Raw genomic sequence first — 16,162 nt, forward strand, 5'->3', positions numbered from 1 at the left:
ATGCAGCTTGAACATAAAGATCCCAGAAGGAGCTTTAGTGGCTGTTGTGGGGCAAGTTGGGTCTGGAAAATCATCCATGCTTTCTGCCATTCTGGGGGAAATGGAGAAACTTACCGGAGTAGTCCAAAGAAAGGTAAAATAAAAAATACGTTCTTTCAACATCTTCTAATGTAACAAGCTATAGCCAACTTGTCATTAGTGTCAATAAGAATTTATCAAGCTGAATTGAAGATGCAAGCATTTAATGGGCATTTCCAGTTTATAACAAACATTTCAATTTCCATAGAAATTGATTAACTATGGGTGGATTAATAACAGAATTCTGTTCTCTAAATACTTCAGCAAATCATTTATAAATGCTTATGGTAATTGTTTGATGATATTAACTGAATTGCAATCAATTATAGAGAAATGAATGTGATTCATATTGTAATTTGATTAGGTTTCTATTTATTATTCAGCCAGGTTCCCCAAGTAATTACATCCATTTCATTTCTAAGAAGTCTTGTAGCCACTCTCGGGTAGGATCTTTGACCAAGAAAAAACTTCAGAAAAATAAAGTTATTAATAACTTACATTTAAGATTCAGCATTAGGACCATGAAGAGATCTACTGTTGACTAATTGTTCTGTTCTTAAAGGTCAATAAGAATAAGAATTGAACAAGTTCTTAATCAGCTCTCTCTTTTTGAAACAGTAGACTACACAATGAACTTTTCCTTAGATGTAATCAACGCTTAGGTAAAACACTGAGTAGCCCAATCTTTCCTTCTTACCTGTGACAAGATGAGCAAGCTCTATGTATCTGAGATCAGTATCACTTCACAGTCTTATTTTTTCTTTCCTCTCTGGGAAAAATCAACTCTAACTCCTTTTATTTTTCCTCACATATTTCTTTCTACCTTTATATCTTTCCTGATTCCAGTCCTTTGGTGACTATTTTTTGTTATTCTTTTTTATCTCGGCATGACTGTTACCTAGTCTAGGGCCAAATATGATTCCTGTGACTTTTTCTGATAAGATTGCACTTAATGAACACCACTGTTTTTAAACCTTAAGTATACTATCTTTGTAGCACTATGCTGTTTGTAGCAATTGCAATTAGCCATTTCTCTGCAGTTCAGGATAGCTGTACCTTTTACTTGGGTGTACATTACAAACATAATAAGTGTCATATTAATTTCATTTTTATTTAGTTTTTGCAGCTATTTTCACTAAGCAATTACTGAGCCCATGCTATGTGCCTAGCACTTTCTGCCAGAGAAGTAAACGTGAATAAGATATGCCCCTCTTCTTTCAAAGGTCATAGTGTAGTGAAGGAAATACCATAATCAATGATAAAAAGGTCTAAATCAGATATGAAAAATGAATTGAGGCATAAAAAACAACAAATTCTGCTTCAAAGAGTTTGAAAAAGAATCCAAAAGGAGGTCGCCCTTTATTTTATATTGAAAAATAATTAGAAATTGATAAAGATAAAAATAATGTCAGTTCTAGATTTCACTTAATTCATTAATAATAGTAATAAGCTGAAAAGGCTGGGGTGAGAATTGCATAGGATAATGTGCAAAAACCTAGCCCAGCTCCCCTCTATGAATATGTATGATGATCATCATCTTTATTATGACTATTGAGGCTCTCATAATAAAATTTAAGGATTGTTTCTAATATCTTTGAATGTTAATTAAGAACGTGTTCATAGCGATGAAAGAAACTGTAATAATGCCATTATTAGTGGTAAAGCAGAGAGGATATTCTTTGTTTATTTTAAATTACTGATGCCCAAGAAAAAATATATTATCTGTTTTTATAACTAGTCATTGGCCTTCAGGAAGCTTTTGGCCTGGATCAATGGCAGGATTTGAAGTATCATATTCTGAATTATTTCCCTAAATATTTTTTATTCAGAATTTATATCATCCTGATTATCTCTATTGAAGTAAAATTAACATTATAGTGGCATTTTCAAAGTGCTTTTGTGTGCACTTTCTATTTTTCGGTTTTTCAGATGATTACTTTTTTGAGGCATATTTTAATCCACAATGTTCAAACTCTAAAACTGCCTATTGTCGCTAAACTTTCTCTATAGACTCCCTACTCTTTTCAGTATCAAAAGCTCACACCAGGCACCGTTCATGAAAAGGATTCAATGTTCAGTGTTCTGTGGCAGAAACATCAGAGATTTGGAGACCATTTTTGAATTCACGAAACTTCTATTATAGTTTCATTATTAAGAATGAAACAAAATGTTTTCATTTGTATGTGAAAGGAAATAATAAAAGCAAACATTTACATCTCTATGAAAACTGTAGTTTCTGTTTTCTCATGTTCTTCAGTCTCTTCTCCTTTGTTTTTCATCCTCTGCACTGCTCAACTTGCTTAATACATAGCAAGTATTCAAAATATCGACCACTCACATGCTGATTTAATATGCAATTCAAAGCAAAGTTTAGATTATTCACTTCACAAGGCAATTTGAGAACAATTCCTTTTGTGTTCAAGATCAGGTCAGATCAGAATTATATTGTTTTTGATCAAAAGCCATTCTGTGTCTTACATATGCAACAAAGAAGAATTACAAGTTAATCTTTGACCTTTAAAGTAGTAGGTAGAAATCAAAAGGCTAATAATGGTTGCACATGTGTGTATATCAGAAAGTACTTTAAGTGTCTGGTATTGTTATAGAGTGTGGAGTACTTAAAATACTGAATCAGTGTTTGAATTGAGTCCCTGGGGTGGACTGAAAGGTAGACCACTGTGCAAATACTGTGAGTTCTTTTTCTAGAAAAGAAGGGTGAGTTGAGAAGATATTTTATGCAGCAGACTGTCATATATTTAAAAATCATTTCAAGGTATAAAATCATAAAACATAAATTTGGGAGCAGTGGTTAATGTATAATACACGGAGATTTGCCACCCAGATCCTCCTACTAGTTAGGACTTCTACAAGTCCCAGCTGTGGGAGTATGAACAGGAAGTCATCTCCTTCAAGGTTGGCCTGGACTTCAGATAGTGGCCTGTCCCAGGGTCCCACTTTTGCTCAGCCTGACTTGGGACAGCTGTGATGACTAATTCTCTTCCATGGCTCTCCGGAGGATTGGCCAAAGCTTTCTTGGTTCTGCATCACATTGGCATCTGTGGCTTCCCTCTGCCTAATCTTCCCTCCTCCTTTCCTTCCACAGGGGTTGATCCCAAACAAACAACTTGGACCCCAAAATCTGATTCAGTGTTACAGACTGAATTGTGTTCCCCCAAAATTCATATGTTGAAGTTCTAACTCCCAGTACCTCAGAATGTGACTGTATTTGGGACACAGGGTCTTTAAAGAGCTAGTTAAGTTAAAACAAGCTCATTAAGGTGGGTCCTAATTCAGTATCACTGGTGTCCTTATAAGAGGAATTAGGACACACACACAGGGAGAGAGAGAGGCCATGTGAAACACAAGAAAATTACAATCATCAACAAGCTGAAGAGAGTGGCCTCAGTAGAAATCAACCTTGCTAACACCCGATTTCAGATATCTAGCCTCCAGAATTGTGAGAATAAATTTCCATTGTTTAAGCCACCCAGTCCATGGTATGTTGTTATTGCAACTCTAGCAAACTAACACACTCAGCATCTGCTTCCAGAGAATATCACTTTAGACAGATAACTTAGATAGAAGCTACAGTGAAAGTAAATAAGAAGCACAAAGTAACTCATTTGGAGGAAATTCCAGCAAAACATATAAAATATGGTGCCATGATCTATATAATTATATGTATCTATATTAAATTTTTATTTCTGTTTTAAAGCTAAAGAAGGCAAAACTATGGACTAAATATGTTCCTTTACTGTGATGCATGCAACTTCTCCTTTTCTCTAGTTAAGAATTTTTTTTAACCTCTTTCTTTTTTAGGGCTCTGTGGCTTATGTTTCTCAGCAGGCCTGGATTCAGAATTGCATTTTGCAAGAAAACATTCTCTTTGGCTCCATCATGAAGAAAGAGTTTTATGAGCAAGTATTGGAAGCCTGTGCTCTCCTTCCAGATTTGGAGCAGTTGCCAAAGGGAGATCAAACTGAGATTGGAGAAAGAGTAAGGAAACTGTAATTTATCACATAAAGAAATATAATCCCATTCAGCTGTGCTAATAAAATGTTTATGGTCTTTTTCTTGAAGTCTTGAAGAGCTACACAACTATAATTTTTAAAAATTATTATGTAATTCCTATATAAGAGATGGCGATATTAAGGACAAGTAATTATTTACAATTGACTGTTTGGAAAAGACTAAAATCAGTCAGAAATTCTGTTGTTAGTATCCACTTAGGGGAATAAAAGCCCATTCGTTAGACCATCAAACTTTTGTTTTGGTGGCTGGCACAATGCAGTTCACTTTCTAAAGAGTGACTAATAGTTTTGTTTGTTCCTGTATCTCTGGTGTGCAAAGTCAAGGCTAGAACAGGAGCAAAAGAGCGCCAGTCTCCAGCAGTGGCACCCGAGTCCAGGTTCTAAAGAAGCTCTGAAAACAACACTGTTATGAATGTGCCTTCTCCAAGTTTGCTCATTCCTGCTTAAGTGGAACTTGGTCCCCAATCATCTCTCTTTGTTCTATTTCACTTTCATTGTGTTAGTAAATAGTCATTACCCTGCTCAGTGTTTTGGATTTAAAAATACTTATATATATATCATGAGCCGCAGTATGAACCCCGAGAGATTATCTCCAACCCCTGACTAAAATCTGCATTAATTAAACGTGAATGCAAAAGTAGCCTCTGCCTGCAATTCGTGTGTGCTCTAAAGATGAATAAATAATCCTTACTGAGTGCTTTGAATCTCTGAAAAGAGTGAGCATAACATTATTAGATATTTTTACACCTGCCCTCATGTTATCTAATAAGCCCATTATAGAAATTAATACAAGAAATATATAACAAAATAGTAGAATGTAGAAATATATAAAATCCAGGATGAGCCAGAATTCACCTTGTAACTAGAATTACTTCATTTATAATCTATAACTTTACAGATGTATTTTCTCAATAGTTTTAAATAGGTTTATTTTTTCCAACCCTTGGATTTCTTCTTGCATCTTCACCATCTCTAAGCAAAATGATTCCATAGCTAAAAGGCAGACATGTGAATTCTTCTTCAAACTTGTTAACACATGTTGAACAAGATGCTGATAAACCCAATCTCTAAAAATATGAAATATCTGATATTTTGTAACTATAAAAAATCTTAAACAGGGAAACAATCCAAACTAAGAAGTATAGATTTAATATAGGCATTAAATACTATTGCCATTTATAATGTCTTATTTTTATGATTAAATGTATCCCAATCTGCATTTGAACTTTACACATGCAATCGAATATTTCAAAAGGAAATCTGTTTACAGGTGCTTAAGAGACAATAAAGACAATGACTGTAGACTTTTCGCCTACTTGTATTCATCTTTTCTTTTGGCATTCTTCATTTGACCACATTTATTAATTTTTATATGCCTTTATTCTGCTATGGGGTACACAGTGGTAAGCGAGAGATCTACCACTCTGCCTTCAAGGGATTTGCAGTCTGGTGCACCTCTGCCGATAATATTCATCAGTTGTCTTTATCAATATTTATTAATCACCTAGTGTTAGACACTGGGTGTCGGGAACACAAGGATTAACTAGGTAGGGACTCATAGGCTAGTGAGAGAGACTGAGATAAATATTGCCAATTCTAGCAATGGGATGAATACACAAAGTGCGGCAAGACAGGAAGGGAGGGAATGAATCTCCGCACTTGGGACACCTAATGGAAGTTGCCTTCAGAGGACATTTCAGTGTGAGTAGCCCTTAAGTTAAAACAGAAGGATGTGGTCTCCCAAGCAGAGTGAATAGCCTCTTCCCAGTAGGAAAGACCAGGTTAGTCTGCTTGGCAAACCACAGTCACCTGAAGGCAACATTGGGAGAGTGGTGAAGAGATGAGTTAACGCCAAAATATAAGCATCTTAGATTTAAACGAAAGAATTTGTTGTTTTTGCTGTTGCTCATGAGTGATGAAAAGAGGGAGCTGTGGATATCCAAGGTTTTTGTGCAAGATGATGACATAATTACAGAAAAAGTGATGACAAGGTAGAGGGATGAATTGGAAAGAAGAGTAACTGCATGATAATAGCTAATGTTGATTGTATCCATACTCAGTGTTGAATTTTTCCTAAAATTTTTACTCTAATCTTATTGAATGCTCCCAACAAACATACAACTTAGGTGCTATTATAAACATATGCACACACACATATTACATTCCTTTATGTGTGTGTATATGAGTGTGTGGGAGGAGAGTGTATAATGCCTATCCCACTTGCTAAAATGTGACCTCCTCGTGAGACTCTGTTTCACTCATCTTTGAATCCCAAGCACTAGCGTAGTACTCAAAATATAGTCATACGCAGAAGATGTTTGCTGAGTAGGAGAAGGATGAAAAATGCAAAGAGGCAATGGCATTTTATAATTACAGGTCATTGCCTAAGTTATATGCTGCACTGAGAGCTTTTAAACCAGATCTGTAAACCCTAAATATAAAATAAATAAAGTACATTGAGCCTGGCTCCATAATTCTTCATACATGGTTGTACATGTCAACTTTAATTCTCACATGGACATGATGAACATTCCCTATTCTTGCTTCTTAGAGTTGTACATTTGCCAACAAGACTTGTGCTACAGGAGAAAATAGGACATGTTGATTACTTCTTTGGTAATTTAGTTATTATTTTCAATTTCCTATGTGTCATTTTAAAAATAATCCCTGATGTCAGTATATGGTTGGCAGCCAAAAGTCTTGTTTAATATTCCACAGGCACGACTTTTCAGAGTTAGAGATTCAGAAATTCTTTTCTCCTTAATTGTTAGCATCCTCTTTTGAGAGTAAGCAGTTAAGAGAAAGTAGATATATCTGCTAATTTGTGCAAGTTAGTAATGCTAGGAAATGGGATGGGGCTAGGCCTAGAAAGTCCTGGATAAAGAAAGGTTGGAGCGTTCATCTTGGGCTGCTATCTATCCATTCTATAAAAGAGCCTTTTGATGTAACTGCACGTGCTTTGAGATGTATACGCATTTCCTCTCATCTTGTTTTTCTCCTGCTCCATTTTCAGGGTGTGAATATAAGTGGGGGCCAGCAACATCGAGTAAGCCTGGCTAGAGCTGTCTACAGTGGAGCTGACATCTACCTCCTGGATGACCCCTTGTCTGCTGTTGATGTTCACGTTGGAAAGCAGCTTTTTGAAAAAGTGATAGGGTCCTTGGGCCTTTTGAAAAACAAGGTAGACATAGTTTCATTTATGCTTTCTTGTGGGGCAGGGGATCTGCCTAGCACTGTGCCTAAAATTCCATTTATTTTGTTTATTTGTTTCAGCAAAGTAGTCATATTTCACATGAAAAAATGGGATGCTTAGATTGCAATTTCACAGACAAATTTCCATGTGTAAATGGTAAAGTTTCACTTACAAGTTTACTCTGGTGACAATCTATGTGATTGTTATCTCTTCATCTAATACCATATCCTAAGGGGATTTATGTGCCATAACGAATTGTTGTTGACTCAAGTGATTTTTAAAATGGTATTTTGGTGCACTGCTGTTATTACAAATAGAATTATTTGCCAGGCATGGTGGCTCATGCCTGTAATCCCAGCACTTTGGGAAGCTGAGGCGGGTGGATCACGAGGTCAGGGGTTCAAGACCAGCCTGGCTAAGATAGTGAAGCCCCATCTCTACTAAAAATAGAAAAATTAGCTGGGCATGATGGTGGGTGCCTGTAATCCCAGCTACTTGAGAGGCTGAGGCAGAGAATTGCTTGAACCTGGGAGGGGGAGTTTGCGGTGAGCTGAGATTGTGCCACTGCACTCCAGCCTGGGCGAGAGAGCAAGACTCCATCTCAAAAAAAAAAAAAGAATTATTTTATTGCTTATATAAAGTGTAAAATTTGGTATTATGATCATAGCAATCATAGCGATTCAACCGTTTTTTAAAGGGCCAAGAAGATGAAAATTAGTATTTACAAGTACATGCCATATTTTGCAGTGTAAATTAGTTCATTTATCCCTATTTCACATATAAAGGAGCTCAGGGCTCACAATGACTTGATATAGGTTGCTCAACTTAAGAACAATAGAGATTTTTTAAAGTATGTCTGACTCCAAAATCACATTCATTTCTTTATAATACGTGTTTATGGAATTATTAATATAGAGAACTCTGAAAAATATATGTATAAAATTATAAAATATATGTCTCAGTAAAAATAAACATCTTTATATATTGACATAAACCCAAGATTAAAAATGTCACACTTAATTGTACATATATGTATAAAATAATATGAATGACTTAAAAATAAAGACTATGAATTACGACTTGGATTAAACATCTTTTTGTAATGGTACTGTATATTTAAAAATAAGCAAGAATGACATATATGAAATTGTTTTGAATTTGCAATTAAATTGATTCATTTCTAATGAATGAAAAAATACCTGAACAGAAGTGTTAAACATCACATTTACAAACTATTTTCTCATCTAGCAGCATGTCATTATTCCTTGTAAGATATATGGATGCTGCCTTAAACTGGCACCTACCAAAAATTGTACTCTAAAATAGTAAAGAAAAAAAGTTACTGCAGCTTTTTTGAAAATGCCATTTTGTGTAACCTCTGAGATAAAACACTTTGTTTTTCAGACTCGTATTTTAGTGACACACAATCTCACACTTCTGCCACAAATGGATCTTATTGCTGTAATGGAAAGTGGCAGAATAGCTCAAATGGGAACATACCAGGAGCTGCTGTCTAAAACTAGAAATCTCACTAATTTGCACCAAGTCATCAGTGAAGAAGAAAAAGGTAAGGACACAATGAAAAATAAACTTAAGATACAGTATACCTACTCATTTTGAAAGTTCATTAATTGAGTAATTTCATACTATAAATTTTCATTCATCCTGCTGAAGTCAGGGGCAGGACACCTTCCTTTCCATAGGAAAGAAGCAAATACAATGAGACACATCAGTTAAAAATCAAACTCGTTGATGATTTTTAAGAAAAGTTTTAGGTTCTCTGGGGTCTATTTATTCATTTATGAAATAAGAAATTAGATTACTTATAAACTCTAGTCCAAGTATAGAATATAATAGCTCTAAACATTATATCTCCTTTTCAATTAAGAACAGGGAACATACATGTGAAATAAATAATAAATATTTTAAACATCTAGGTATAATATAGCACATTGAGGAAGAGAAACAAAAGAAAGAAATTGGGAAAGGCAAAAGGGATCAATGTTTGTTCAAGTTTTAAGAATTAACTATTTATTTAGGTTTATTTATCAATTTTTGTTACTCTAGCCCTAGAATATTAAATTAAGATGTATGGACATTAAAAAAAAAAAAAAAAAGAAGTGGTTTGATCTTTATCCAATGTGTAAGATGCAAGAATGTTTGCTATCCAGCATTATTCTAAAGTTGGGTAATGTACCATCATCTCCTTTCACAGCTGTAGGTTGTTTGTCATGTAGAAACCATCATATTTTTTCCTGTACTTTTCTGGATCATTTTCCTATACCTTTCCAGAGCAGCACAGCAAACTAACTGTAAAACCAGCTAACTCATAATTTCAAGATAAATGAAGAAATATAGAGCTATGTTTCATTATTTTCTACATGAACTAGTAGTATCCATTAGCTTACCTGACACTTGTCCGGGATATAAAGTCCTAAAAATGTGAAACTGGTTTATAACAAGATCAGTACAATTTATTATTTTAATGCCGTGAAATCCAAAAACAAAGTCCATTTTGTTGATGTTTCTCTTTGGGACCTAAGCTAACACACATTAGTTTTGTAGTACTGTTTTTTAAATTCCTTGTTTTTCCACCTTTCTCATATTACAAATATTCTATTTGCAAAATTATTTGGTGGATTGTCAGATGTGGCTGGCATCCTTAATAGAAGAAGAATTTCCTCTTTTCTTAATGTCTAGCAACTGTGGAAATGATTCCTTGCCTTCTCAGAAAGGTTAAGTAATAATTTATGCTTCTTGTGTAGAAAAACCATGGAGTCTGTCATTTCTCTATCTCTGTCACTTAGGTAGCCTCATGCTAGGCAAATTACAGGCACTCAGTAGCTGTTTGTTAAAAAGATGAATCTGAAAGTGTATCCCCTCAGGAGTTAACAAGGTGCTATAGAATGCTATGTGCCAGTGTCTTTCTTGTGTGTGTGGCCATTTATTTTAAAGGTCACATGAAATATAGATTGTATGCCTTTAGAAAATATAGTTCCAAAAGTAAGCAATGTGTAAGCTTTAAGCTAAATATTTAATTTGCCATGAAATATAAATTGTGTGTCTTTTGAAACCTGTGGAATTTGCTGTTGTTTAAATACCCAATTTTGGAAATAAAATCCCACCTTTTCTGTATTTGTATAACTTTTTTATGTACAAGTGCCCTCTACTGTAACAGAATAAAAGAAGTAATATTCTTGAATTTGGGGCTGATAGATGTTAATAGATCTATTAATAGATGTTACCAACTCACAATCAGAAATTTGCCAGTTAGAAAAATGTAACTTTAACTTCTTTCTAATTACCTCAATATTTCTGTCTTTTCCATGGCAATCAGAAATGTGGAAAGTAGAGAAAATTTTTATGCCAGAAATAGAATGTGTTATTAAAAATGAATATTCTGGAATTTTGATTTTTTGAATGCTGGATAAAAAGTACATAAAGACTTATACTCACAATAAAAACTAGATAGCTAGATCAAGAGAGAATCTGTAAAAAGTTACCTCTATAGAGGATGATTTCCTTAGCCACTGCAGGGAGCGAGACAAAAACGGATCTTGATATCAAACACTACATTAAATAATAGCTTACATCCAGCATGATGTCCCTGCAATGCTGCCTCCTAAACCTGCGCCAACCGAACCTCGCCCTGTACTTCATTCTTTAGTCAGTTGCCACTCTAGGCTTCCCTGCATGGCTCTCTGGCTAGGAGTGTCTTCCCCACTTCCCACTTCTTGACCATTCTAGGAACTCAGGTCCCAGAATTCTCTGCTCAAATAATGGAAGCTGGCTCCTGGGACCTGGGCTATCATTCCTCAGGTTTGTTCTTTCATGGACAGACTGCCCTGCTGGCTTGCATCATTCTTTGGCCTGAGGATGTTTGCTCTTGCGGGTGGGAGAGTGGGCAGAGTCTGGACATGTCAGCTGAGGTATCTGCAGATGTACAGAACTTCTGAGAGTGCAAAGTGGAGCTTGGGAGGGGGAGAAGAGGAGCAAAGGCCTTGGCTGAGACTGACTCATCAAGGACTGCCATGTCCCCCAGAGGAAGTCTCAGGAATCCAGACATTCTCATCTGATCCTTGCCTTCTAGGTGGCTTGGAAGGTGTATTTGTCAGAGAAAGCGATAGAACTTGAGTCTTTTAGTTCTATCAGTGACTTTTAAATAATTGGAAATGCAACATGTGAGCCTTTATTGCACTCTTGCTCTGGTTCCACAGATTTTAGGTTCTGTCCCTGTGGGGAATTTCTTTCTGTTATTTGCATAAATATCAAGGGAAATTAGATTCTGTTTGAGTACACTTTTGCTGAGATGTAGGGGAAAGAAATTACCTGGCAGAGAGTAGGATGTAAGAGGTGTGATCACTCTGTGATCTTCCATTTATTTATTATAATTCACCCTTTTTGATCTTGAGTCTGTTCAAAAATTCCTTTAAAAGGTACACAATTCTTCAGTTTCAAAATTCTAGTTAATTTATGTGTCACTACAATGGGAGGGCAGTAGGCACACCTCATCCACAAAGGATGTTTCCAAGACCCTCAGTGGTTGAATGAAACTTTGGAGAGTTCCTAACTCTGTATATACTATGCTTTTTAAAATTACATATATACTTATGATAAAGTTCAAGTTATAAACTAGGCACAGTAAGAGATTAACAACAATAACTAATAATAAAATAGATCAAGATGCCAGCATTACTACTCATGTACTTTGGGGCCATCATGAAGAAAAATAAGAGTTCCTTGAACACAAGCACTTTAATACCATGACAGTGGATCAGATAACCCAAGCTCTCAAGTGACCAATGTGTGGGGAGCATCCACACAGCATGTACGTGCTAGACAAAGAGATGATGCACTTCCCAGACAGTACGGAGCAGAATGGTGAAATATTTCATCAGGCCACTCAGAATAGCAAGTAATTTAAAACTTGTGAATTGTTTATTTCTGGAGTTTTTCGTTTAATATTTTTGGACCACGGTCGATCGTGGGTAGCTGAAATCGCAGGAAGCAAAATTACAGGTAAGAGGGAACTAGTGTTTAAGCCAGCACAACATTGTGGAATAAACAGTGGACCTATTGTTAGAAATCCTGGAATCTAGTTCTCTCACTGAATAACCACATCAGTCTTCATCAAACGACTTAATTCTTGTGGTTCTTCCCGTTTGTGAAATACAGTGCTTCAGCTCGCTCTGCTTTTCCTAGTGGCAGACATGGAACTGAACAATGTACATTATTATCTCTCCCCTGCCCCTCCAGCTGCTTATTACTCATTTCTTTTTCTTTCCTATCATTCTTACTCTCATTGCTGAAGTCAATAACAGGTAGCTTAGAAAGTAAATGGTAAAAAGTACTCTTTGCAGTGTAATTTGGGTTTGGATATATCACATTTCTAAGATTCCATCTAGCTCTAAAAAAATCTAAGAGTCTTGCCTTATGGAAATGTTATATAAGATAATCAAATCACAGGTGAGAAATGGGTTTATGAAGAAAAGTATAACAAAGCTAAAGATAAATTTTACATATTTACAGATTTAGGTTAGGCTAATTATTACACAAACTAATTATACCAATGACAGCTGGTACATCATGGATCGTAATGATGTCAATATATTCATAAGTTTTACATTTACTTAATCCTCCTCCAAAACTCCAGAGGCTGCCATGGTCCTCATTTTGGAGATTTCTAAGGTCTCTTCTACAAATTCTATGTTTTCTGTGTTGTTTGATGACGACTGATATGGTTATTCAGTGAGAGAACTAGATTCCAGGATTCCTAACAATAGGTCCACTGTTTATTCCACAATGTTGTGCTGACTTATACACTAGTTCCCCCTTACCTGCAATTTTGCTTCCTGCGGTTTCAGCTACCCACGATCGACCGTGGTCCAAAAATATTAAACGAAAAACTCCAGAAATAAACAATTCATAAGCAAGACACAGAGATTAGGTGTCTTGCTCAAATTAAGACAGAAGGTAAGTGACAGAATTTGAATCCCATGCTACCGCTTTTTCATGTCAGAGAACAACTAAGCTCTTAAACATTGTATCAAGTGTGTAGGAACAAGTACACTGACTTACTACTGACTTACTGGAAAGAGGAAAGTGGAAAGAGGGAGTGGCTCACTCTCATTTATTGATGCTTGCTTCTTCCCCAATACTTGCTCTCCTCCCTTGCCCTGTCTTAAACAATGCTGGGTTTCAGGCAAGCCACTTACCCTTTCTGAGTTTTATGTTTTTCTCCTGCAAAATATAGTTAAATTTACCTATTCTCTTATCAGGTCATTTGTGAGCTCAATTTATATAATGCATGTAAAAGTAGTTTATAAATTGAAAATAAATAAATTTAAATATTATTATTAAAGGCTATAAAGATGAGACTGTGCCTTAGAGGGACAGGCTGAAACATCTTCAAACTGAATTTGCATTCTTTGAGCCATGGAATCCCCATGTTTCATAGAGATGTTTGAGGTCAATCAGTTTCTTCCATTATGGGCTAGATGATTCCTTCTAGAAAAAAGAAAGCATAGAAATCGTAGAAGAGATCTTAGAAATCTCGAAATTCAATACTTTCTGTTTAGAGATGAGAAATCTAAAATTCAAAGAGTTCAAGTATCAGACTGAATAAAGACAAAAATCTGTCTAGCACTGAGGTATTTATCATCAAATTCACTAGCCCATTTACCATCAAATTCACTAGCCCATTTACCATCAAATTCACTAAGGTTATTTGAACCTCAGTAGCTGATAGGTCTTGGTGTATGACCTTGGTTTGTGTTTCCTGCTTAAGAGCTCAGTGCCTCAGTCTTTTTATCCCTAAAATAAGGATAATAACTATAGTACCTTTCTCATAGGGGTAGTTTTGAAAATTAAAAGAGATACAAAACCCTTACGCAATGCCTGTCACATAGTATGCTATTATCACTGTTAGTGACACTTCCAAGACAATGACAGCTTTGGGGAATTTGCCATTGTGTTTTCTTACTAATCTTCATGAGAATCACATTTGTATAAAGGCTGCATGAAATTATGTGTCTTTGAAAGGCTAGAGTGGTTTTCCTCTTGGGAAATATTTAGCCCTTCTGTGGAAGATCTGAAATAAGTTAGCAGCCCTCTCAGAGGGACACTGAGAGAGTTAGCATCCCTTTCTCTGAGAAAAAAATTAATTTCTCTGTAGGTTTTCTCATTAAGAAATCTCAGTTTTACTATGATATTACAGAACATTTTAGGACAAGCTGAAATAATGGAGAAAATTCAAGGACTCCCAGATCTAGAACTTAAAAACCTCTCCAATCTGTGTAATCCTCCATTATACTTCTCTCTATTTTGTTTATTGTTGGCTTATAATTGTGGATATAAAAACACTGACTGTCTTTCTCTCCAGCTCATGCTCTAAAGCGAGTCAGTGCAGTCAACTCCAGAACTAGACCAAAAGACAAAATCCTGGAGCAAAAACCTAGGTGAGTATCAGGAAATGCCAGGCTCACTGGGATTATGGACTGATTAATTACTTTTTTATAGCATTTGAACACATCCTATAAAAAAGATCCGTACATTATGATGGATATAAAATGTACTTAGTGGTTTCCAATTCTAAACTACAAGTTAGATGGATGTGTCTAAATTTTTAAGTGAGATGGATGAGACTTAGTTTTGGAAACATATGTTCATTAGATTCCTCGCTATTTCTAGCCAAATTCTAGTGGTAGAAATTTAATCTGATTGCCAAAAACATCCCCATCCCATAGCATTCATAGACTCTACAGATGAGAATGTGAAAAATAGGCTTTGGACATAAACATTTCATGATGGATTGGGATGATTATCAAGACAGAATATGTGACCTAGACATACAGACTCAGTATAGGACCTGCAGAATCTGCCTAGAAAATTAAGAGAAAGAAAGAGAGAGGAAAGAGAGGAAAGAGAGAGAGAGAGAGAGAGAGAAAGAAAGAAAGAAAGAAAGAAAGAAAGAAAGAAAGAAAGAAAGAAAGAAAAGAAAGGAAGAAGAAGAAGAAGAGGAGGAGGAGGAAAGGAAGGAGTAGAAAGGAGGGCTGGAAGGAAGAGGGGAGGGAGACAGAATAAAAAAGGTAAAACTTTGATCATGATTGGATTTTGTTATATTATGCTTTATTTTATTTTTTTTGTAAGTGACTAAAATGAATAATGGTTGAAGCAAATTAATCTAATCAGTTATTTCCCCAATGTTTCTTCCCTCAGTTGCCTAAATAGAAAACTAAAAGATAATAGAAAATAATAGGAATAAACAGCTTATAGGTTGGGTGTGGTGGCTCACGCCTGTAATCCCAGCACTTTGGGAGGCTGACACAGGTGGATTACCTGAGGTCAGGAATTCAAGACCAGCCTGAACAACATGGTGAGATCCTGTCTCTACTAAAATACAAAAATTAGCCAGGCATGGTGGCATGTGCCTGTAATCCAAGCTATTTGGGAGGCTGAGGTAGGAGAATCGCTTGAACCCGGGAGACAGTGAGCCGAGATCGTGCCACTGCATTCCAGCCTGGGTGACAGAGTAAGATTCTGTCTCAAAAAAAAAAAAAAAAAAAAAAAAAAGAGAGAGAGAGATTATAAAATAAGTGCCTAGATCTTGTAATTGCTAAAATTGAGCGTTGTGACAGATTAAAGGGAATCAAGCACTTTAGGATCCAAGAGCTCAGATACTGGCAGTTTTGACCTTGAATGAAAGAATGAGTCTTGAAATAATTATTTTTTTAAGAATTGAATATACCTAAGGATGTGTGGATGATGTAGATGTTACAGGTTGGAGATTTGTGTGCATACCAAATTTAGCTGACTCAGTAGGTAAACTAATAATAAATCATTCCTCCTTGATCATAAAGAT

General features: G+C 35.7%; 1 protein-coding gene across 5 annotated transcripts in view; it reads left to right on the forward strand.

Annotated features, from left to right (window-relative positions):
• LOC117095597 (canalicular multispecific organic anion transporter 1-like) overlaps positions 1-16,162 on the forward strand; it is a 97,770-nt gene that overhangs the window by 38,237 nt on the left and 43,371 nt on the right. For all 5 annotated transcript variants that reach the window (XM_033232166.1, XM_033232168.1, XM_033232167.1 and 2 more), the window contains 5 exons: positions 7-133; positions 3,898-4,074; positions 7,123-7,290; positions 8,707-8,869; positions 14,684-14,759. In XM_033232166.1, the coding sequence (XP_033088057.1) occupies positions 7-133; positions 3,898-4,074; positions 7,123-7,290; positions 8,707-8,869; positions 14,684-14,759 (711 nt within the window). The remainder of the gene's footprint in view (positions 1-6; positions 134-3,897; positions 4,075-7,122; positions 7,291-8,706; positions 8,870-14,683; positions 14,760-16,162) is intronic.

This window comes from Trachypithecus francoisi, unplaced genomic scaffold (assembly GCF_009764315.1).
Source record: "Trachypithecus francoisi isolate TF-2019V2 unplaced genomic scaffold, Tfra_2.0 Lachesis_group14, whole genome shotgun sequence".
NCBI classification, from domain to species: Eukaryota; Metazoa; Chordata; class Mammalia; order Primates; family Cercopithecidae; genus Trachypithecus; species Trachypithecus francoisi.